At 39.9% G+C, this 25528-nt stretch overlaps 1 protein-coding gene across 1 annotated transcript in view; it reads right to left on the bottom strand.

Moving 5' to 3' along the window:
- Positions 1-19622, bottom strand: part of MTMR12 (myotubularin related protein 12) — a 33669-nt gene extending 14047 nt beyond the window's left edge. The window contains exons 1-8 of the mRNA XM_021554569.3: positions 19500-19622; positions 11083-11137; positions 9750-9889; positions 7938-8010; positions 6666-6796; positions 5971-6064; positions 3422-3545; positions 2237-2312 (exon numbers count right to left, since the gene is read on the bottom strand). Coding sequence (XP_021410244.3) covers positions 2237-2312; positions 3422-3545; positions 5971-6064; positions 6666-6796; positions 7938-8010; positions 9750-9889; positions 11083-11137; positions 19500-19559 — 753 coding nt within the window. The 5' untranslated portion in view covers positions 19560-19622. The remainder of the gene's footprint in view (positions 1-2236; positions 2313-3421; positions 3546-5970; positions 6065-6665; positions 6797-7937; positions 8011-9749; positions 9890-11082; positions 11138-19499) is intronic.
- Between the last annotated feature and the right edge of the window lie 5906 nt (positions 19623-25528).

The following is a 25528-nucleotide window of genomic DNA, read 5'->3' as shown; positions in this document are numbered from 1 at the left end:
CCTCAGAAGGATACAGAAACCTCACAATCATCAAGAGCGGAAAAAATTACTATCTGTCCTTCCATTGCCTGCTAAAACAAATTCAACATGGTCCAGCTATCTTGACACTAGCTTCACAGAAACAGTTTGGAAATAATTAGAAGAGTTCTACAAGGCCTTGGAACAGTGGGCAGCTAGAGATGTTGTCATCTATCTGGACTTCTGCAGGGCCTTTAACATGGTTACACACATCATCCTTCTCTCAAAATTGGGGAGATAGAAATATGATGCATGGACTGTTCAGGGATGAGGAATTGGTTGAATGGTCCCATCCAGAGAGTAGTGGTCAATTTCCCAATGTCCAGATGGAGATCAGTGATGAGTGGTGTCCCTTAGGGGTCTCTACTAGGGGCAGGACTATTTAATACCTTCACCAATGACACAGCCAGTGAGATTCAAGTGCACTCTCAGCATTTCCAGACAACACCAAGCTGAGGTGGTTGGACACATCTGAAGGTCCTTCCAGAAGGATCCAGACAAGCTCAAGGAGAGGTCCATGGGAACATCATGAGGTTTAACAAGGCCAAGTGCTGGTGCTGCACCAGGGTCAGGGCAGCCCCCAGTACCAGCCCAGGCTGGGCATGAGCAGACCCAGAGCAGCCCTGCCCAGGAGGACTTGGGGGTGCTGTGGGTGAGAGGCTGCACATGGCCCGGCCATGGCACTCACAGCCCAGAGAGCCAAACGTGTCCTGGGCTGCATCCAGAGCCCCGTGGGCAGCAGGGGAGGGAGGGGATTCTGCCCCTCTGCTCTGCTCTGCTGAGACCCACCTGGAGCCCTGCATCCAGCCCTGGGCTCCCAGCACGGGAGGGACAGGGACCTGCTGGAGTGAGTCCAGAGCAGAAACACAAAAATAGTCACAAGGCCAGAGAACCTCTCCTATGAGGATACACTGAAGAATTAGGGTTGCTCACTTGGGGTTTCTCAAGCTAGAAAAAGCTTTGGGGAGATTTTTTGCAGCATTTCATTACTTAAAAGGGGCTTATAAGAAAGATGAGGAAAAACTTTTTAAAAGATCTTGCTGTGATAGGACAAAGGCTAATGGTTTGAAACTAAAAGAAGGTAGATTTAGAACAACATATAGGGAAGAAAGTTTTTACAAGGAAGGTGCTGGACCACTGGATGCAAGGAAGGTGCTGGACCACTGGATGCAACAGGATGCCCACGAAGGTGGTAGATGCCGCAGAAACATTTGAGGCCAGGTTGGACAAGGTTCTGCACAACCTGATCTAGGAGAAGATGCTTTGGGTCATTCCAGAGGGGAATTAGACTAGATGCTGTTTAAATGTCCAAACTATTCTACAGTTCTGTGAACGCAGGATGGAATGAAAAATCCCAAATGCTTCTGTTTCTATATAAGAGCCAGTGTAAAAGGTCTCTGACCCTCTGAGAAAAAATCAACCACACTACTTTGACTTTTAGGCAGGACAGTACAGTACTATCTCCTCCACAGACCAATTAATTTAAAAGCACAAAATGAACATGGTTTTCCTCAGCAAATTTAATGGACACATAGCAACTAATGTAAGACCTCACAAGTGAGATTACTTTGCTCCTTGTTTCAATTTCTCTGTCTTACTGGTCCTTGAACTACAAGGCAGGAAGCCAAACTCAGCTTGCTACACGCTGCAAACCAGTATATTTAATTTCATCTTCTGTTGGACTTGCAGAACTAGTTTTTCAGTTGGGCTACCTGACTTTGTAAAAACACTGCATCATCACAGCCACAGCACTTACCAGAACCAAAGCCAGCTAACTGAAGGTGTTCAGCTATGCCTTACATGTACCATCTTCACCTCAATATCAAACAGTATTTCAAGGCCTATCTATTGCCCCAGCCAGATGCCACTCAGCACATTCTCATGAAAAACAGGCTGATGGACAGACAAGCTAGTAATGTAAGTAGGTTGTAAGACATTAGTAAATGGGTACTGTGAACAGTAAATAAATATTTTGCTGTTATGTTATGCATATGTTATATATATGCATATTTTTGCTATGTATTACACTAGTCAGTGAAGTACATAATGTATCTTCTCCTTTCAACATCAGTTTCCCTTCTGGAGATGACGAGGTATACATGTAAACTGTTAAAAAAACTTAAGTTCTGAAAACAACATGCAGTAACATCTGCAAAGTTAGTTGAAATTCTGCCATCTCAGTTAAGAGTCTTACCCTCAGCCATGCACATATACTTACAGGAATGCCTCTGCCTTCATATTTCAAGATACTCTCTTCAGAAATGCAGATGGGAACAACAAAATACAAAGGCAGCCTAAGACAACAAAGAAGAGTTTCTTGATCTCAAAAACTGAACAAAGAAAAATCTCCTAGTTCCTTTTAATGATGGTGAGTGTTCTAGCTCAAATTCTAATTATGTATTCATCTTGCTAGAATAATCTTTCCTACTAGATAATTCTATTGTCCTCAAAGCTGCCCCTTTATATTTCAGCTGGATAAGACTTTTTCCCCAACCTTGAGGTCTTAACTATTCTCATTGCAAAGGTGCAATTAATTGTAACCTCTAAGATTACCTTTGTTCTCTCATGCTCTGTTGTTTCAAAAGATACCCTTGCAGTACTAAATTACTAGTTCTGTTTCCATACCTGTTAAGATGTTCACATCCTAATTCAAGAATGTAATTTAATTTCTCAAGGATTTCCAATATCAACCAACACTATTTATGTTCAAAGTCCAAAGAAGCAATGAAAGTAAGTACTTAAAATCAATATGGGTCTCCCAAGACAGAGTTCTAGACTCTGTGTTGACTCTGAACTACTAGTTTCCAAGGCCTGTGTGATCTTTTAATATTTGACTATGGAACAGTAGAAGTATACAATGCCTTGTATATATCTTAAAGGGTTTACCATTAAATGCTACTCAGCTAAACTGGTGGCCAAGCTCAGGTAAACTTAGGTAACCTCTTAAAGGCAACACAACTTAACTTCCACCAGCACATTTTTCAGATTTACTTTAAACCAGTTACTTTTTCCCCAAAAAAAGTAACAGCCCCCTCCCAGTAGAAAAAAAAAACGGAAAATCTCCGGTGCATGTAACTTGAAATTTTACCAAAGTAAAGGACTGAGAAAGTATGACAGAAGTGTAGGTGCCAGACATATGTATTTTCTATTTTCCACTCTTAGATATACTCAAAGCTTGATTTAATCAAGGTCCTGAATAGTCTGTACCTAATGCTGGAGCTAACCCTGCTTGAATCAGGGGCTGTGCATGATCACCTCCAGTGATTACAAACAAAACTATTCCATAAATAAAAATGGAAACCAGATCCTAAAAAAAGTCCTAAAAACCGGTATAATCCCCAGCATCAAAGGTAGCACTGATTTTTACACATCCAAAGTTCACTATTTAACAGGGCAAACTTACTTTTCAGAGACTCTGTAGCCTTCATTGGTGGTCACTGCTTTGTATTTTACATTCCCTTTGGTCCGCTCCAGCTCATCACGCCAGTCCTCGAGGGTCTCAAACATCACAGTTTGGTTTCTCCCATCTGTCAGACATCAATAATATTAACTTTGCAGACTGTCAGGAACTCTAACACAAAAGCAATCCCTAGTAAACCTGTTGGCTGCCATTAAGGTAAGCAAGCAGAACCTCTTGTGTACTAAAAATCTTGAGTCAAAGACAAAATGCCTTTGTACACCACACTGCCTCTGATCTTTAACAACAGCAATATTCTGTCAGATATGGCTGTTACTAATAACTTCAGGAACAGTTTCTCCTGCAGAAACTGATCAGTTGTTACAGAACTACCATACAGCTAGTACTATTCTCACATCCAGCCTAAAATGCAGGGTACTATGCAGCAAATATAATTTCATACTACTGCAGCTGTCTGGTATGTAATCCTGTAGTTTAAATGCAGAATTAACAATCATACCAAAAATCTTTCTACAAAAATTTCAGATACTGCATTTCATTTAAGGTTCATTTTTTTTCTCATTAATAGTTTTACATTGAATAGAACATACCAGGCACTCAGAGCAGAAAATTAATTACAGCAATTCAGTCTCACATTTTCAACTTAGACTCTTCCCTGTAATTCTACTTAGCCACCTCAGAAACAGTTAAAAACAGCAGCTTGATTTAGCCTCAGATCTTGTATAATAACCATATGATTTATGGAGTAATATCAATTGTTTTAAGCACACACCCTAATTAATCACATTCTACAATATAAGCTAACACTGAAATAGCAAACAGCTGTAATTTCCATGGAAGACAAAATGGCAACTTGAAACTTTTCACTGTAAGAAGATAAGGTAGATAAAAAATTTACAGCTCAGAACAGAACTTTATTGATGAGCTCTTGGAGACAAGATTTTAAAGCTATCACTGTGAGACAAAAAAAAAATTTTGAAATCTATTTGGCTTATCCTGTAGTAATTTTATGAAGAATGACACCAAGCCACTTACTATGGAAAACAGCTATTAGAATAGGAAAGAACTGTGGGACAGTACTTCGATGTAAAGAGAAGGCTTCTCCCAGGCTTAGTTTCTACCTGGAAAAGCTTGAAGTCTTTCTATTGTTTGCAGCTGAAACAGAACACCAGTTTCAGGTGACGCCTGCAGGAACTACCTGAGCCAGCAGTGTGCCCTTCTGTGCAGCAAACAGGCAGTGTGCTCCTGGGCTGCATTTAGCAAAGCCCTGTGAACCAGCTGAATGAAGGCACCACTGCTCTCAGCTGGAGGGCTGTGCCCCCCTCTGAAGACTCCTGAACCCGGTCCAGTGAAGGCCCTCTGTGATCATTAAAGGGCTCAAAACACCTGATATGAGGAGAGACAGAGCTGGGATCACTCAGAAAAGAGGGCTCAGCCAGGGCCAATCTCCTTGTGTATATACACAGTGGAACAGGGAGGTGGAACAGGGAGGGGCGGAACAGGGAGGAGAGTACAGAAAATGGATCCAGACTCAGTGACTTGACAAGAGGCAGTTATGCACAAGCTGAACTACAGCAAATCCCGCACTCACACAACAGCAATGTTTTTCACTACGAGGAGGGTCAAACAATGACTCACCCTCCAGAAAGGCTGTGAAGTCTCAATACCTGGAGATATTCAAAACCCAACTGGACATGACTAGATGCAGTTAACCCTACTCTGAAGAGGGGCATACGGACAAGAACAAGACTAGACTATCTTCCAGAGGCTTCTTCTAACCACAATGATCCTGAAATCCCATGACGTATTTTGGTAAGTGTTTGAATAATACCTTATTATATACATCAAAACCTCCCTCTGTGAAAGGAACTGGTGTTGCTGGTGCACTAAGGATGAGGTTCCTAGCACTATTAAGTCTGAATTACAGAATGCAAGAAAGCACACCGACAATTTTTTGTCCAGAATTTTGCAGCCTAATGTATTATTCATCCAAGTTTGATCAAGTGGGAAGATTATGTCACAAGTCAGATATAAGAGGAAGTCAGATGTCTTGCAAACATATGCTTTTTTTGCAATTGTCTGGAAGAAGCATATTGCAAATAAGAGCAAAAGGGGAAATACTTTCTCACAGGATGCCACTGCAAATGCAGTAATTTCAGAATTAAGAGCAGGAAGTTTGGCTCACAGCACTAATACAGAAAAACCACACTGATAAAAACAAGCAAAGTATTTTCTAGATGAACCATGTGAAAACCATTTGCACATTTTAATCACAACAGGTTTTCAATCCAGGGATGCTACTCCTGCTTGGAAAATTTCTGTGCAACTTCCCAAAGGACACTAAAACTAACAATTTTGGAGACAGGAGACAATTTAGAGGTTTTTAGAACATGTACAACAACAAAAAAAAAATTGATCTTTTAAGGCTACTTGCCAGCAGGATACAGTCAGGAGCTGAGCACAAACTCAACTGTAGACCTCCCAGACTGCTTAACAAACTAATTATGCAACAAACAGATCAAAAAAGCATTTACCTGTGTTGTTCGGAGCAGCTGATGCATAAGAGAACAGAAACAAACGTTTAAGCAGCTTAGGAGTCTGGCTATGATGAACTATACCACTGACGATCTAAAAAAGGACCAAAAATTAACACCCAAAGACAGACCAAGTCTGTTTTTTTTTTTCTACCAACCCCTCCATCCAGGTTTTAAACAAAACTGATGGGTTCTATCCCCAACAGCTGAAACCTGACTTTTAGGAAGGTTTCTCTGTTTTCTGCAAGACAGTGTACCTACTTTGTCTAAGTAGTATTATATATGTCCAACCTCCAGAATTACTCTTATTTAAATAAAGATACTTGACTCTTAGTTTGGAGGTCAGATTAACTTCTCAAAAAAACTAAACTTATCAGGAAAGTAACACTATATTGAAGTCTAAAACAAAATGAAATTACATGTCACAAATAGAACAGCTTTACAGCTTGTCTGAGCTGGACCTAATTTCCTGTAGCACTCCCAAGTTCCAGTTTTCTTTAAAGAGCCACTGCACCTGTCTTTTAACTGCTATGCACAATGAAATGTTTAATAAAATCAATCTTTTATTTTCTGTCTTAGCTTGAAATGATCAGAAAACATTTCTAAGTTTCAGGGTGAACTTCATCCTTCCCTCACCCTCACAACATCAAACACCAAGCTAAAAATAGAAAAGCAAATTAAGTTACTATACATACTCTTTTCACTTCCTCTTCTTTTGTGTATCTCAGGCAGAAGTTAAATACTCTGAGGTCTTTACAGTAGATAATTAACTTCTCTGGGTATTTTCTTAGCTGTCCTGTTAGAAGTTTCTTTTTCTCATCATAAACTGTAAAATTGAAAAAGGACAGTAAATATCAAAAAGTGGTACTTGTAATGTTGATAAAGTTGTCCCTGACTGACTTCAGAAATCTCAAGAAACTAATTCAAGCCCAAGTTTTCTCAAGACAAAACAAGCATCCTACAACACAGGCTGGCAAGCCTTTTCTTTTAAAACCCATCAAACTACTTCATACAAGGTAAAAGGCAAATTTGCAGCAAACCAGCTGCTCAGTGGTTGTATCTATTCACATTCTGACTGCACACCAAATTTAAAGTTTCAAGATACATAAAGAACAATTAAATAGTTTTACCCAAGGGGAAGTCCCCAGACATCTGAGATCATTCAAAGTTCCTTAAAAATATTTTTTTAACCACTAGGAAGTCCCCATGGCAAACCTCTGCTCATTTCTCTTTGAGGATGCACCATTTCACAACATTAAGTGCTGCCAGCTGGGCCACTGTACATAAAACTAAAGTGTCAAAACCATCACTGGTCTGCCCCAGTTCACTCCTTCACAAATCCACACCACCAGAGTGTGTAAACACTCTGAATACTCATAATTAGTCCAAGAACAGGATTCTCAATAAAGCCTTCCCATCGTTAAAATTATCAGCTCCGTTCTCATTTATCTTTCTTAGCAATTCTGGCACATCTCTAAGTCCCCATGCAAAGATTTAGCTGGCAGTTAAAACCTCCTCTTCTATGTCCTTTAATACGGTGAAGATATCATGTATCTCATAAAACAAAGTTCTCTTAGACAAACAAAAAGAATTGTTTGAGAATTTGGTACCTGTACAGCTATTGCTCAAATGAAGTGAATGTATCAATATTTATAGAAATAGTTGACACATTGGAAGATCCTTGTCTAGCAAATTTAGGGACTTTTCACAGTACACTCTCTGCTTCGAATCACTGCATTTTGCAGGAATCATTCTGTCTGTTCCAGTGGACAATTAATCAAATAAATTAAAATTAATTTGACAAGCTTGAGGGATAAGACTGGGTTCTGATATATTTCTTATCTGTCATTTCATCATTATATATAACTGCATCTGCTTTTAAAAAATGTATTGGTTTTGTAAAAAGGATGTATTTGTACAAGGAGCACCAGCACTCTAAGACCCCTAGGGGTAAAAAGCTGACTCACCTCCATATATTTGATCTACGCATTGGAGAGTTATGTCATTTTCTCCTACAATCTTATTTTTAAATTGTGGCTCCTAGAAACATGAAAAAAAATCACAAAAATGTCACACTACAGTACCACTTTCTGCCAAGTAAAGGCTTTCCATGCCCTGTTTTACTATCAGCATTACTTCTTATTCTTATTAACTGTGTAATGCAGGACACTGAAGAACAGTTATTAAAGTACAGAAAGATGCAAGTTACACATACAATATAGCTTCACTTAAGTCTCAGCCATGCTTGAAATGTAGATATGGTTTTTACTTTTCAAATAGCTTCAAAGCATACATTTCTGTTGAGAGTCACTCTTCAAATTAGAATCACTGCAGTAAACAGGAAATACAGTAGCTTCATGTAATCCAAGCCCTTTTATGACAAGTTTCCTTGCTATGAGAACCTGGCAGGAAATACGAAGTCTCTTAAAAGAAAAAGTATCCCAAGAACATACTAACATTAAAATCAGATTTATGACCGGGTAAAGTGAAAACACACACACAACCCAATTAATTTATCTACAGTGCAACCAAACTTGAAGTGATTTGGAGTTCCCTTCACTTCTACCTCTCCATTAGTAAACTTAGAAATGGCATTTTAGTGATGCCACAGTTAAACACTATTTTCAATATTGTTACCAAACAGCTGATGTACACATATCAGCAAATTATATTTTACTGTGAACAGTTAACCTTATTTGAGTTACTCTGAGGTCTGCAGTACTCTGAAGCAGGCAGCTAGCCCTGAATTTGTGTTAAAAGAAATACAGTTGACTTGGCATGTTATAAACCCAAGGTTCAAAGCCAGCAATGAAACAGAAATTAGCATGACCAAGTTTCCACAGTTCACTTGAGATTTACATCAAAAGCTTCTGCAGCTTTGTCCTAATTCCAGAAGGTCCAATAATCTGTACTTGGCTGCAGAAGCCTTAGTTTAATGTTTAAACTTTGTGATATTTAACCCCAAGAAACTTCTGACTACAATCAACACATTTCAAATCATATTATTCTCAATGTCCTTAACTGTCAAGATGACCTTAAACATGGGAGCCATTAGATTCTCTTTTCACTTCTAGCAACTAAATGAACTAAACTATTTCAATGCTTAAACTCATCAAAAGCATAGTGGCATTACCATTCTCCCCTGACAGTTCAATTTGAGCACCTAAACCAAAGGAAAAAAGATCAAAATAATTTTTAAGATTGGGAGAATTTTTAGCTTTTTCAGTGTTTGCAAGCTCAACAGCACTAGGTTTTAAAATCTTTTCAGTAAACACTGGACTTAAAATGAAATAATTCAGAGTTTTATGGAGCCACATAATTTTTCAGAGCATTTCCACTGAGTATTAGCTTGCTCAGTCTTGTACAGCCTGAAATGGTTCTGTAGATGTAGCCCAAAGTCAAATCAGGCAGATGTCATCCACCAGCAGAGACATCTCACTTCCACAAATGCTACCAAGACAAAGAGTCAGAAATTAGTTTTAAACAAACTGTGGATTAGTTCTCAAAACAATGGGTTCTTTTAACTTAAGCTTTGACAACTCACAAAATATGAAGAGTTATAAACTATGTCTAATCTAAGTGTCCACATAAATGCTTGCACTGCCTTTGCTTAGTCATTAGAGCTTGAGGGAGGATCAAGCATATGCAGACTGATTCAAGTTATTCTGCACCCATTAGGAAATATTATACATTTATGTTTTCTACAGCTTTATATAAGGGGAAGATATGATTATTTATGCAGAGTCTGTTTAGTCATAATAGAAGACTTGTTTTCTTACATTATCATCTGAAGCAGAATCATCATCAAGGAAAGAAATCTTAAAGTTTGTGCACACGAGTTTCCCGTAAGTGCCACGATTTGACCCATCTTCTTGCACATATTTGTACACTGTGCTGGCTTCACAAAGCAGCAGTTCACCTGTAGAGAAGAAACACTGACTTGCAACATCAACTGACATTTACAACTGAATTATTTCAATTATTATCTCAATTGCAGCAATAACTTCCTGACAGTTTCTCAGAACTGTATGCCTGAAGATAGTTCATCACTGTTAAACAAAGCCACTATGAGGCAGCTCCTGGAATCAGCACATTGAGAGCCTTCCAAGTTACTAATGTTATTCCAGAATGCCTGAACTGCAGATGTTTGGGAGTTCTGTAACCACAGGTACCTGTGTCATGGCCTGCTCCAAATGGCAGAAGAATAGCAATCATTCAAGTGTGTAGTTGCAAAAAAAAAAAAAAAAAAACAAAAAAAAAAAAACCAAACAAAAAAAACACCACCAAAACGAAACAAAAAAAAACCAAAACAACAACAAGAGCTGCTTATACAGTCAATAAACAAGTTGAAAATTATTCCAATCTTCCTTACTGTTAAACTTTAAGAATGCTGAAATATTTAAATTTATTATTTCAGGTTCATTGTAGTTATTTTTTTTCATAGCTTTGACTATTTTACAGGTCCCAAGGCTATTTTGGAAGTCTCAAATACAAGTTTGCATAAATAATAGTCAATTAAGTGCTCTTGTTAGAATTCATAGGAACTGAACTTCAAATTTAAAGTAAAGCTTTAATAGAGGTGATCAAACAGACTCTTGGTCTAAAAAGTGTAGGAAATGCAACAGAAGAGTATTAGTTTATTGTGAACATTTATTTGGTCTTTCCTTATCTTATAAAATATTTTTTATACAAGTCATTTTAAATTACAAAAGAAAATATTAACAGTAAAAAAAAAAATATTGGAAGGCCCAAGTAATTCACAGTAGAGACATAGCCACTAGAAGGCAAATTTCCTCTAGTTCTTGTCTTCAGCTCCAAACAAACAAAACCCACTGAACTTTAAGAAATGGGGCAAACTCAAGTGTTGACAATTCTCCACATACAGCTTACACGAGGATACTGAACTCTCTGAAAAAGCTGTTTTTACAGTTTTCAACATCCCATGCAGATAGAGATGTTAAAAACATTTCAACCTGCATGGGCTGTTAAGCCAAACCCTGTATTTTACGACTTGTGACACTGATGTCACATGAGTGGTTGCTGCAGACACGGAAGTATTATTCATTAATCATTAATTTTTATTACTTAAATCTAGTAATATACAACAGTTACCTGGTAATAAGTGAGGATTTACTTCCTTTTCTATGGGCTCCTTTATGTGTATCTCCTAAAGAGAGAAAGAGTAATTATTACTTTGCAAAGATCATACCTTCAACACATGCTATAAAGAACTGCAACTTCCCATTTTAATTCCTCACATTCTGGCAAATAAAAATTAAGGAAAAAAGCCTTCTAAATGAAAGGAGTCTACATCTGCAATTTGATCTTTCCACTTCACGTCAGAAATCTATTTGCTAAGTAATTGTTTTGACATCCACAGTGTCAGTTATATGTGTCTGTGAATATACAAAAAAAGCACTGTTTGTGCAACAGACAGAAATAAAACATGACCAATATTTTTTAAGTTCTCTCAGCACACCTAAATGGATAAGCATAAACTTAGTATTACAGCACCATCTCCCAGCTCATTCATAAGCTTTTCCATATATGACTTGCTATTTTTCTAATGCACCCTTCAGTTTTTCAAGTTTCATCCATGACTCCCTGCTTCTGATTTTTTACACACATTTCAACCAACGTATTGAAGTTACTTAAATGGCACTAACATGACTACATAGAAAGGTATTTCAGGATCTTGGAGCTAAGAGGTAAAACCTGGTGACAGATCCTTCAGTTTAGACCCAAAATGCACAAAGAAAACATATTAAATTCTCTGTGTTGCTTATTCTAGTCTTTAGGCACTGACAGATGGGCTAAACTCTCCAGCCAAAAGACTATTAAACTAGAGGGGATGCTACACCCTTCCTGCTCAGCCTGTTCAGGACTTCCTCCTCCAAGTCCAAGTCACTTTGCATGCATTGGAGTATTTCTGGAAAATCATTAGTTAACTGGAAAACCTCCCCCCTCCCCAGAGGCACAGCAGTAAGCAAGCTAAATTTGGTTTGTCACCAGCATCCAGTCACCTACTGCAATTCAAGGCAAGGAATCAAAAGAAGATATAAGCAATAATAATTTTCCTGGATTAAATACAGAGAAACAAAAGCCCCTGAGAGTATAAAAATAAACAGCCTCTGCTATTCATATAAACACTTGCTCTCCATATGAAGACCTAGAACTAAGTTTGAAGGCTGCACAGCAAAGCTAAAACCACCAGGAAATCACATCATGAGAACAGCAGAGATGTTCAAGATAGGCTGAAAAGAGAAAAAGGTTATAAAATGGAAGTAGTAGTGGTGTGAACAAAGAAATCTATAACTACAGCTGATAGCTAATAGAGGAAACAAATCCCAGTTTGCTGTCTTTGTCTTCTAAGTGTGGATGCTGTAGAACTAATATTTAATCAAAGTTCAGGCTTATCAAATAAAAAGTTAGCTAAAGTGCTATAGGACTTAAGCTGAATATTTCTGCATTTAGAGGAGAAATATACACACCTTTTCTTCTCCCAGCATTGTCTCTTTGAAACAGATTTTTGGAATTCACTTAAGTTAACAAAATGAATTAAGCTATTCATATTCTAGCTTGTAGAGTTATGTGTTGAGTTTTAACTTTTTTCATAAGAAGCCTCTGCCAAGGTACAAAAGGGCATAAAAGAATGCAAATTACTGAAGCTTCTTGCATAAAGAACAGTAACAAAAAGGACCAAAAATACGAAGAAGCCAGATAAAGAAGCCCCTCTGTCTTCAAGCTTATCAAAACTGATAGATGTACTCAGATAAGCACCAAAGGACCGAAAGCACATGCACAAAGGAGAAAAGTTCAGAAGTTCAATCATGAGGAAGACCACAATCTTCAGCCTCAGAACCACCAAAAGACCCCCATGCGACCACCACAGCAAACCACGTGTGCCCACAAGGGCATGGACCTATTCAGCATGAGGGGCGAGGGCAGGCGGGGCCAGGGGTTGAATATGCAGGACAGTTGTGTAATGTCCTGCATATGGAACACCTTTGGGAATAAAGGTTTGGGTCAGACTGAGGCTCAGGGCACAAGTCTCGGAGAGCGATCCCACTTGTGTCGGTGCTGACAATACATACCCACTTCAGAACTACCCCAAGCTGTGGAGTCTATTTATTTATTCCATGTATCGCTTTATCTTCACCAATGGTAACTTTTAAGCTAAACTTTAGGTTTACAAGTGCCTTTAACAGCTTTGCCCTATACAATCACTCTGTGTCCAACAGTGTACATGCAACACTGCTCAAAAAACTACATGCCAACAATCACTTCTACGGAACAGTAAAACAGTTATACCAGCCATGTGCTTTTCCAGCACCCCTAACTGGGAGATGCCAGAAAGAATATAATAACTACTGTTCTGCACATACACTGTTTGTAATTATTGTCATGAGTACCAGTTTATGCTAGTGTTGACAGAACTGAACTGAAGAAAAAAAATCTGACCCCGAAGTTCTTTGAGCATACACTCATTTGTTAAAATGCAATGAAGCTTTTGTAATGGGTTTCAACTGCAAATCTTGAAGAAGTGGTTACAAGTTTTTTGTTACAAGTTAAAATTGGTTATCTTCTGACAAAATTAGAAGTTTAATCAAATTACATCACAGCAAATTAGAGATCACAAACATTGCAAAATCCAGTTTCACTTTCTTGAAAAACGCCTACAGACACTGAAGTGCTTATGATAGGCAGAATTCAAATAACATTCAACAGACTCCAAGAGTTAAGCCTCCAGAAGAGTTCTATTTGAAATTCAACATTTACGTTTCCACAGTAAATTCATAAACATTAATTAAAGGTGGTTTTGATACATATAGATAGAGCTAGACCTCAAGCCACAAGTGCTGCTGAAGAATCCAAGCTGCTGCATTCATTTTCCTACAGAGGGTATGAAAATACATTAGATTTTACTACTGTCACATTTTGCATTTGCTGTTTTCAGTGAGAAGGTAAAGATCTGCAAAAAAAATTAACTCACCATGAGTCAGTTCAAGTTGTGTAGGAACATATATGTAAATTCAGCTGGCATCTCCACTTTGTTTCAACTTTATTTTTATAACAAATATAAGTTTTTGGGCAACACAGATCTTAGCACAAACTGAAGAACCTGCTTCATTCCATTATGCTCAACTGCCCCTTTAATCAGTCACATGTTCACATTTACCCCCCCACTCCTTTATCCCTGGGTTTGTCTGACAACACGGTGAGGTAATTTGATTTGTAAAATCAGCTGGGAAGTACGTACTTGTCCTACATTTAGTTTTATTGTTAATGCCTATTGTTAGAAGAACTGGCTCATCAACAGGTCAGATGAGCACATAAACAAAAGAAAGGGAAGCAGTAGAAATCTGCTCCCTTTCTGCAAGCTACTGAATACATCTGGACCTCAGAAGTCTTCACCCTCTGACCATTTGTTGAAGCTAAGCATGCAAGTCCATATGTGACCACTGAAAGCCATGCAAACCTCTAGATAGAGCTTTTCATCTGTAGTTCTCCTGTTCTGAATGCCCCAAGCAGCATTCTGTCACTTCTTACTTAAGATAAAACATGGGAAGCCCTACTACCAGCCACAGTTAAAAGCAGTCACCCACAAGACACCATACAAATGAGGAAAATTAACTTTGTTACTGTAATTTCTGAGGCAAAAAACTCAATTCTGCTGAAGATTTTAGAAACTTCTAAGAGATGCTTCTCACCTGTGCACTTACCTTGTGCTATATTCCTTCTTCCAGGCTCATAATCAATTTTAACAGTAGAGAGCACCAAATCATGCCAAAACTTCAAGCTGACATGTCACACCAAATTAATTAATAACACATCCTCTTTCTTCTTGCTAACAGAAAACCAAAAACTGTTTTCCTTAAGAAGAGTTCTCTTCTTGTTTTTTTACCCGAATATAAGGAACAACTGCACAGTTTGCAATACCCAGGGACTACAGTCAGCGCTCTCCCAAAAAATATATTTAAAGGGGTTAAAGAATTTTCTTAAGCCGGTCTGGGGAGACAAATCTTCCCCAATTGCTGAAGGATTGAGTGAGGCAACAAAATTTAGGGCAACAAGGTCAAGTAGGAATTATGGTATATTAACAGGTTCTTAACAGTTGGAGCAGGTAAGGAATCCCAAATGACTTCTGCTTTTTGTCATACAGTGTCAGTCACCACAACTGAAAACAATTCCTTTCAATCCACAGGGGGGGTAAACAACTGTGTACTGGAAATAAGTAAAGAGGAAAAACATTCCCTACATGCCAGAATACAGACCTTGTTAAGAAAATCTGTTTAGGTTTTTTTAATATCATTACTGAAATACAGATATGTGCCTACTGATCTTGGATGCTCCCCACATCCCCAGCAAAGACACCATGCATAGTCTGCTGCTTCAAACTGTAAACTCTGAACCTACCATACCCCACATTAACGCTGACACTGATCCATAGCTGGACATTTGTGCTACAGGTAATTCCAACAAAGAAAAACAAGACTTACTAAACATGCTGAGAAAATATGTTTGAAAGATTTAAATAATGAAGGAACAAGTGATCACTTCCAGGCTATGAAGGGTACTGTCTAAAACAGCTGACAGCTTTCAAAGCTAACAGCAAACAGTGCTGCAAGAATACTGAAAATTCTGATCTTTTTATATAGTTTTCCACAAGTAAGTTCTGCACAGGGAAGATCTACATCCTGGTGAAGTTTGCTATGAGCATCTGTTTTTTTCATATTTACTTCACTAAAAAGAGGGGTGAAATAAAGATAAATATATACTTAAGAAAGCTATCAGCTGTAAAAGTCAAATTGTGTACCAAAAGACTTGCACATCAGTTGTGGTGCTCCAACAAGTGAATACAGGGGTCCTGAGTAAAATAAACTTTTGTGGAACAGTTCCACTGGAATTCCACGCAAAAGAGGAAACACCCGTGCAAATGCCGAGTATCGACTTTGCATCCAGAAACAAACCACATGACATACCTGGTATTTTCTGAAGGACTCTTTGTCGGTCAGACAAGCCTAATCCCATGTTGCACACCATACAACCCACAGCATACGCTTACTACACTTTAATAACATTGCTGAGAATAATCTCTGCTTGTTTTCCTTCCTTTCACAGCTCCCTTATCCAGAAGTCTGTTAGATCATAGCACGTGTTTTCCCCATCCGTTTACTCTCTTATCCTTTCCTCTTTCCTCACATTGTCCAGTCCATCTGCTCTGACATTGACGCCTGGTTTCCCCCGTATCACCCCAGCTGTCCACCAACTCCTATTCCTTATTCCCCCCTTCAACCCCACCACCCCAGTTTTGGAGGAGGGAAGTATGTTTTTAAGACCGATCACTACAGAACACAAAGTATCAAGCCAGGATTTCCAAGCAAGAAATATTCACAGTGTTTTTGAGTGCAGGATCTGAGAAACAGCACATGAGGCATCAAAGTTACCCTCAGCAGTTTGTGGTGTACCCCAGATTTCAGAGATAAGCAGCATAAAGCAGAACAACCTCTTCCATACTTTAAAAGCTAACACAAGAAAAACATCCCATAAGAATGAATATGAAGGCTTTAGCTTTGAAGAATGCATGCAAAAATACCATTTTACATCAAATTTTAAATCTAATTTTTTATGCAAATTAAGATTTTAAGGAAAATACGATCTAGCTTGTTTCACATGTAAATAACTTCAGTTTTCAAAGTCTGAAAGAGTCAGAAATCATGAAGTAATTCACTGGTCCTTGTTTCACTGTCTCCACAGACACATATTCTAAATCTGTGATCTGAAATGTCAAAATATTGACTTTATACCCTAGTATTCACCCCACTTCCTGCAGGGTAGCCAAGTCTGTCCTGAGGGGAAGTGTGTCATTAATATCAACATCCTACGGTCTCACTCTCAACAGACCACTGATTGATTTGCAGTTCCATACAGCAGAGCCTAGCTAGGTTATTATTTAGTCAGATGCTAAAAACGCTGCTTTTCCAGACATTCTGGGGTTTCACAGCAAAACCTAGTTCTGTTTCTTTAATAAGCAGCATTTTCTTTTCACTCCTTGCTTCCATGTGGTCATATATTAATACAGATAGAGTTCCTGTTTCATTTCATAGTCAAATTAGCACACACAGCAGCTTAAAGCCAACTTCATTTTATTTTTCAGAGTATTGCTGAATGTGTCCCTGAGGTATCAGAAAATGGACTAAACAAGGTGGGGCTAAACCCAAAACTAATATCAAAATACAATACCAAAAACTCAGCTCTGCCTGCAAATTTCCCTGCTGCAGGGTTTCCCTAACCTGGAAGCAGCAGTTTAAGGCCTTAAAACAGCTTCCCAAGTGAACCAGGACAAGACCACAGAGCTGGAGGCTGCAACTAAGGGAGGGCTACAGCTAACACGACTCTATTGCTCTGTACTGCATAGTGGGTGATTGGAAATCTTGCCTCAGCCTGGAAGTACATACAGATTCAAGGCAAGGCTCTGCAAATTAATGGAGAAATCCACCACTAACTCCAATCCTACACAGCTGAAATCTCAAGCTCATCAAGCCCCTGAACTGCTGTTTCCCACCTTCTGACATGGCCTGCCAGAGGAAGCATCATACCTGTTTCCAGTACTTCTTCCCTGAGCATCTGGAAATTAAAATACCTTGATGAAAGCTCCCAGTTGACCCAACTATATTCCAAGTAAAAGAAAACAGAATTTCCACTGTTTCAGCTGTTTAGTTCCTTTTAAAACTCGACTACATGGAAGTTAACTTGTACAGGAAACCTGAGTTCAGGAAGTTGTTTTTCCTGGGTCCACACAGCTCTGTGAGAGAGGTTCACTTCTGCTTCCTTTAGGATATTTAATCAACATGCTTTTTCTAGACAACAAAATAGCCTCACAGGTTTCATCATACACCTAAAATTTTATTTTAAATTCTCACAAAAGTGACTAAAGTCTTCAATTTCCTGTGTAACCATTAAGGCAGTCATATGTTGTCAACAGCAGAGTCAAACTTGCTTTACTTGCTAATCACATCAGACCTCAGCTTCACTGTGTCTTTGAAGGTACAAAAGGGACATCCATTCTATGGCAGAAGTCACATCTATAATACAAAGTTCCTGCTGCAAGAGTGCATGAAATTCTTAAATGTAAGTGAAACATGGAGAGGCTTAAAACCAGCAAGAACATGAAAGATTTAATGACAGCAATGTCTACTGAATCAGGATATTTCATAAAGAGCTCATCTTCCAGTGTTACATACCTTAGTTACTCTTCCTGCAGCCATCAGGATCATATTTGAAACATTACATCACTACACTTAAAATCAAATTGAAGTACTCTTTACTATTTGGGATCTTGCTGCACAGTGTATATATTTACTTGTGCTCTTTTCAATCAGCCATTTTTTCTAGCAAGCTTTAGCCATACACCACACTCATTTAAATGGTGAAATGTCTTCCAGTAAGTCAAACAGGTGAAGTTGCTCGTTTCACAAAATACAGTTCCTGGTATATTTGTATGAGGTACTTTCCAAAGGTGAAAAAGTGACCTTAGACATGGATATATTTGCTGACTGCAGAAATATTTGTACCTATCACTTCCATCTGTTTTTGCATGGAAATACGAGATAAAACTTACAAAGTAAACTGATGAAACTACAAGCCATCAGGACTGAACAACATATAAAAACCAGATTTGCTATCACAAACGAAGGACATAAGTTTTAAATACCACAGCTGATTTTGACCATAACAACTCTGATTGTTCCTTCAGATCCAGTGTAAAATAAAACCGTCAGATTCACCAAGGTCCTATCAGTGACACACTCTGCACTAACTAACAAGATCGACAAAAAATCTCTCCCTTAAGAAGCTCTCAAGAGAATTAACAATTAAGAAGAATCAGTTTGACACAGATTACAAAGAACTAGGAGAGGGAAATTCCCAACACTTACGGCTCATATTAATCAAATGTTTTTCCTAGAAAACAGCTGTTTACCAGGAATAAGAATGATGGAATACAGAAAAACAATACTGACCTAATACCAAGCGCTAACAAGATGACCTCAGTAAACTGAGTCTAAGATCACTTCGATCAAGCTGTCAACAATAAGTTCAAACAAGTAAGTGAAAGACAACAGGCAGAACAATACCAAAGATACACACAGAAATACACACACTGCCAAGAATTCAACACCGAGCTGTTAAGGAAGGATACCCAGGGCTTTCCACTGGCGGAACCGAGAGCAAGGAGCCCACCGAGAAGAACGTGAAGCGATGCTCTCCAGGGACAATAAGAACAGGTTCGGAAAGTCCCACCTTACGGGCCGAACAAGCGCAGCCCGACACCTGGCCACGGCTTAGAGAAACAAGTGGGCTGACCGGCCAGCTCTGTTTTTTAGCTCTCCCCCACGCCGCTGCCGCTCGGGGCAGGCGGAGCCCCGCAGCGCCCGCGGCAGCCCCGGCCCCGCTCCCCCGCCCCGCAGCGCGCCCCGCGCCCCGGCCGGGAGCCGCGGCTGCCCGGCCCCGCCCGCCCGGCCCCGCACCTCCGGGCTGATGTAGGACACGAAGGACGGCTTGGCCGCCCGGGCCCCGCCGCCCAACATGGCCCCGGCCCGTGGCGGCGGCGCTCCCCAGCGCTCGTCCCGAGCGGGGAGGCAGCGGAAGGAGCGATCCCGCGGAAGGAGCGGCGCCGAGCCGCATCACGGAGCCGGCGCCGCCCAGGCCCGCCCCCGGCCGCGCCATTTCTGCGGCAGCGCCGCCTCACGGGGCGCCCCGGGGCTCTGCCGGGCCGGCCGCGGGCCCCGCGCCGTGTCGGCGTAGCCGCCGGCCTTTGCTGCGCAGCTCGGGGACCTCCCGCTCCCGGCCTGCTCCTTGATCAAGCCGTCACGTCCACAGAGTCATAAAATCGCGGAATGGTTTGGGTTGTAAAAGACCTTAAAGCTCATCTGGACCCACCCCCCTGCCGGGGGTAGGGACACCTTCCACTGGGATGCTCCAAGCCCCATCCAGCCTTGAGCACTGCCAGGGATGCGGCATCTACAGCTTCCCTGGGCAACCTGTGCCACTGCTTCGCCCCCCTCACAATAAAGACTTTATTCCCAATATCGCATCTAAGCTCCGTTTAATTAATCTGTTGCACTACTTCTCACTCAGCTGCTAAACGCCTGTGTTGTATCTGTAAACACCCAGAAGACAGCTCAGCATTAAAGAAATTCTAAACAAGGCATCGAGATGCAAAGTGTTACTTTTGACAGGAGAAGGGCAAGAAAAATGTCATAAAACATGCTTTCTATCAAATAATCCTCAAAACCCTCTAAAATGTGACTGCTGATACACTTCGAGGAGTGCTCTGCCCAATGCTTATTTAATGTGTTACAGCCACAGCCTCCCTGGAATGTCGTCTTTGAACACTAATCAGAGCTGTAAATGCACACCAGGTTTAACTGGTATGTAGGTTACTTTTAAAAGCTTCATTTTTATATGGATACAGAACAATGCAAATATTGTAGATGGCCTGTGGCAATGCAGCAAGACTACCCAGCAATTCAAATGGCAAATGGTAACCCAGGTGATAATTTGTGCAGAGTAGATTTTATGGAAATATTTTCACAAAAAAACCCCATACTTTACAAACTTCAGTAGGCATAGAATGTAAATATTAACAGCTCCTTCAAATATTAGTGATAAGCACTTTTCATATCATTCCCTCCTCTTCTTCTTTTAATACTTGCCTTTGTTTACCTTGCTCCAAACCCAGACCTAGGAAAACTACAGGAGGAAGAAAAAAGATTACATGGAGTTATAAGACAGCATTTATAAAAGTTAAATGGAGTGACTGTTTCAATACAGAAAAAGAGCAATTTCCCTGTTTTCAGAGTCAAGGGATGAGAATTCTTTTGGATTTAATCACCTTCTCTTTGGGAAAAAAAACCCTCGAAAATAGTGTTCAAAGCTTTCATGAGTAGCTTTACAAAAAAGGCTATTCTGGTATGGGATCCCGTGCTGAAGAGCTCTCATGTTTCACTCCACAGCTGCTTCCACATCATTCCTAACGTTGCATCTGACCTCAGCTGCATAGGTCAAAAGTACACCCCATGGGATTAAACTGGTGCAAATCCAGTGTGAGGGGAAATGTGGGACACCACCTCTGTGCTCTCCAGTGTATTAAAGTACTTAAAGAAAGAAAATAGCATATTAAAAAAATCTCTTAAAATACCTGTATTTAGAGTGGGAATAATGTGAATACCTCAGCACGCCTTGAGTTTTGCAGCACACTAAGGCAAAAATCAGCTATTTACTGATATAGCATTTTGACACCAGGCCAGGGTCTTAACTCTGATGGGAAGTACAAAAGGAGCCTTAATTCCCACACAGCACATGGGAATTCATTCTTCATCTTGTCATAAAAAAAACCGTACATAAAATCTGAGTGCAACTGCTATTCTCCATAAGCAAAATATCCACATGATGATGAACAGGGAGTGCTTCGTCCTGTGGTTTCCTCTCCAGGATGCAAAATGTGTTGGACTGAACCCATTGCAGAAGGGATATGAAGCCTTTCTGCTAGAATTTGGGGACTGGATTTGGATACCCCCTTAGTTCATCTTTTCTGGAATGAAAGAAATAAAGCTATCACAAGCAAGTTAACTTAATTCAGAGAACATTAGCATCTGAAAGGGCCAACTGCAACCCTGACTGTGCCCAGCAGATTACCAAACACAAAGGCTTCTTCTCTTTCCCCAGGAAGAATGATGTATTCTCACTTTCTCTTCTAAAAACTGGGAGTACTTACAAAAGGCAACTTCAGCCCAGCCACCTCATCTCTGTAGATTCCTCCTGCAGGCAGTGGAGGTAAATAGATTCCTTCTAAAAGCAATGGGGGAAGCAAATAAATTCCTTGTTAAGAAACAGCCTCAAAAGACTGTCCAGAGCTCGGAGAACCTCAGGAATTCAGCTTGGCCAGGCTGAAGTTGGCCTTTCAGATGCCGTCCTTCCCCTCCTTGTTTTTACACTTCCCCCATAGTCACTAGTGCCTCTCATGTATTTACATAGTTCTTTGTCATTTTAATGTGGTCCCTCTCTTCAGCATTGTCACTCTGCAGTGTTGTTCCAAATTGCTCTATACCAGCAAGGAAATAAGACAGTTCAATGATATTCAATCATTTGGAATTGTTCTCTTCACTAATAAAGACTTCTAAAATAAAATTTCTATAACAAACTGGAGTTCCTGGAATGGTGTATTAATAGGATCTGTCTTCCCATGTTTCTTCTAAATGGGAAGTCTTGTTACATGCTGCAAATGACTTTCAAGCCATTAAAATGAAAAGGAGCTTATCAAATAATGTAATTTAATTTTGTTCAATTTTATATATAAATCAATGACAATCATGCAAATGTAGAAGAGTAAAACCTTTTAAAAACCAGATTGTCTACTGTTGGTGAAGAATATAAGGCATTTAGCTGCTGCATTTTCATTCTGATACTTTTCTAGAAGCATAATCACAGTATTTAATGCTGACTGCAGGAGGGAAGCTCACAGACCAGCTCTGCTTTTCCTATAAACAGAGATTACTTTGTTTAAAAATTCACATGCTATTAATCGGAATAATTTTTTGGGTTGAATTCTCAGCTGTGCCCAGGCTGGGTGGCACAACAGCTGATGGACGGGAGACACAAGGAGCTGTTTCAGCTTCTCTAGCAGTTTTCTTTCAGTGCTCCTCTTAACTGCAAGTGGTATCTCATATTTCCCTTTGTGGCAGTCCTCCTTGTCAGCATTTCCTTGGCTCTGAGAAGTAAGTATCCTGGATAAGGCATTATCCTAGACAGTATCTGGAGCACAGTTGGTGAAGATCACTGAACACAGCTCTTTGTATCACATTTCAGTTTTTCTGAGCCTGGGCCTTTGTAAATCTTGGTGCCTTGGGGAGTACAAAGGGTGCCTGGATACTCAGCAGGTGCAGGCCACTGTGTGTTGTGGGTGCTTTGGCACGGGCTGGATAGATGTAATGAATTTTTAAAGCCATTCATGAGTGTTGAGCAAACATGCCTGGCTATATCTAACTTCTACTCCCATTTCCTCTTTTTGAAGAAAATAGAGGGAGTCTTTGCAGTGCTGCAGAGTAACTCCCATTCCACAGTGGCAAATCAGAGGCCAGAATCTGCAGCTGTGCTCCCCTTTGAACTCTCATCATGACTGGATCCAGGTCGGGACACTACTTTTTGGTACATGCAACTCCAATGGTGACACAGGTAAAGAATGTGAAGTAGCATCTCAAAAGAGGGTCTCAAACAATTACCATTTGTCAAGATTCCATGATCCTTCTGTTCAGAAAATCTACCTGTGTGTACAGTTTGATTTTTCTTATTTTCACATTTATCTGGGCCTTACCAGAGGAGCTGCACTTAGGTGTGCAAACCTGGGTATTTCTAATGTACCCATACAGTTACTCTGACATTTCACAGAGCATTGCAGATGCCCATGTGCAGCTCAGAAGAGGTGTTGGATTTACCCTGAATATGCAAAGATCTGCCATGCATGCTGGGTCTGATACTCCTTATTTCTTCTGTTCAATTAAGTAACTCAGTTTAGGACTTTAGTATTTCAAACATTGTAAGAGAACACATTAAAGTGGCTGAAATCAGTATCCAAGAAATATAGAAGACTTAAGATGAAACTGGAAGTCAGATTACTGGGGACTACCAGGGAAAAAGTCAGAAATGAGGAATATACTGAGATGTCCTCTGGGAAAAGGTCACCAATCAGTCCACAGACAGCCAGCAGCTACCTCTGCTTTGTACAGGCTAAGAATGTTCTGTGAAAAGTCATGAATGTTAGCTTTCTGCAAATTAATAAAATTCTAAAAAGGAAAACAAAAACAAAAACCATAAAAGGGCTCTTCTAATACTATATCCGCAGTGACATTTTAATTTTCCAGTACTTTCAGTGTCCTTCAGGAATTAGTTTCTCAACTTGGTTCAGATTGCAGTCTGTTACCTTTGAGATGAGTCCATTTTTGAAGTATATGGTCAGAGATTTTGTAATGCTGTCCTATATAAATCTTTTATGTTTTATCTTTGTTGCAGTGGCCTTTCTCTACTGATTGTGTTGTGTGATTCAATTTCTTAAGCAATTTTCTGCTCCTCATTGTGAAAACCTAATCTCTCTGGGTAAAGGGAAAGCAGTTCTACTCTAGCTTTTCTCAGCTGAAATATCTGGCTCTGATTCCTCTTCCATCCCACGTCTCAGTCCTGAGACACTATGTGCCCAGTTCCTCCCTGAAGGTGGTTGAAGAGATGCAATGTTTTTCTTAAGTAAAGTCATCTGTGATGTCCCACATGGCCACACATCATGACTCAGATTGCAAACAGCACTTCCTTCAGGGGTAGTAATACAGACCAGTGCCATTTTGCATCCATCCCTTAATTACTGAATGTTTTTGTTCTACCAGGGCCTTTCAGAATTAACTTTTCTAACCATTCTAACCAGGAAGGTTCATCTGCCATTTGAGACATATAGTTCCAAAATATGTACACAGAAGAGTGCAAGACCAAATACACAGCTACACCATGAAGAGTGGGATAGAGGCATTAACTGCTGAGAAACGCCCTGGACCAGAGTGTTTACTTTAGTCACAGAGATGCAGCTGGGAATTACATGTCTTAAACTTGAGGATGGAAAACAAAATATTGCTGAGATAGTTGTGAAAACTCAGGGAACAAAGCACCACATATTGAATAGCAAAATCACCTCTCTTAATAGCTACAACTGGGTGAAGAGGAAGTGAGTAACTTTTTAATAACTCTACTCACCCAGGAAAGCATGGGTGTCACAAACAAGAATACAAGGGCTAGGGAAGTTCCCCACCTTTTTTTAGCTGTTTTTAAGCAAACACAATTACTTGTTTTTGGGCACACAGAGACTTCTTTGTCATGTGGTGAACTTTATTTTATTCTCCAAAATGCTGTGAGCAGAAATTTCTTCATCCTGAGTAGTTCTTATCCTTAACAGTATACAAAGGGTGAACCAAACCTCACCTGCATTGGGAAAAAGCCTACACCATGGCTGGATGTGAGGCAAAGTTACATCGGGGCTCTCCTCTCACCCTTGTTTCTTCTAAACCTGCAGTCCAAAGGGAAGCCCTAAGAATCATGAACTTGTAAATAACCAGACCGATAAATTTAAGTGTAGCCTTCCTGATATCAAAGGATGTGAATTGACTCTTCTGTCTTGGAGTGAATCCCACAAAAGGAAAAAAGCAGCATTCAGCTCCCAGTTTGATGGCAGTCCCTAAGCTGGGTGTTCTTGGGCAGCCCTAATTCTTTCTTTCCAAGTCACTTCTCTAAATGCAGTGTGGATAAAAAGTCCTTGGGAACAATGTCCAACTGTCTGTCACTAGCTAGGAATCTGGTCCATCTAGTCAAATAGTTGCTCCTGTGCAGGATTCTTCCTGCTGGGAATGAGGACAAGCAAAGTAAAGCTAGTGACAACCATCCAGTGTCTGAATTACAGGGTACAGGACAGGTTAGTTCCAACATATCCATGGGGAGAAATACTCGTTATGAGGCTTAAACA

Source organism: Lonchura striata, chromosome Z (genome assembly GCF_046129695.1).
Source record: "Lonchura striata isolate bLonStr1 chromosome Z, bLonStr1.mat, whole genome shotgun sequence".
Lineage (NCBI taxonomy): Eukaryota > Metazoa > Chordata > Aves > Passeriformes > Estrildidae > Lonchura > Lonchura striata.
This window is presented reverse-complemented; position numbering and strand designations above follow the sequence as displayed.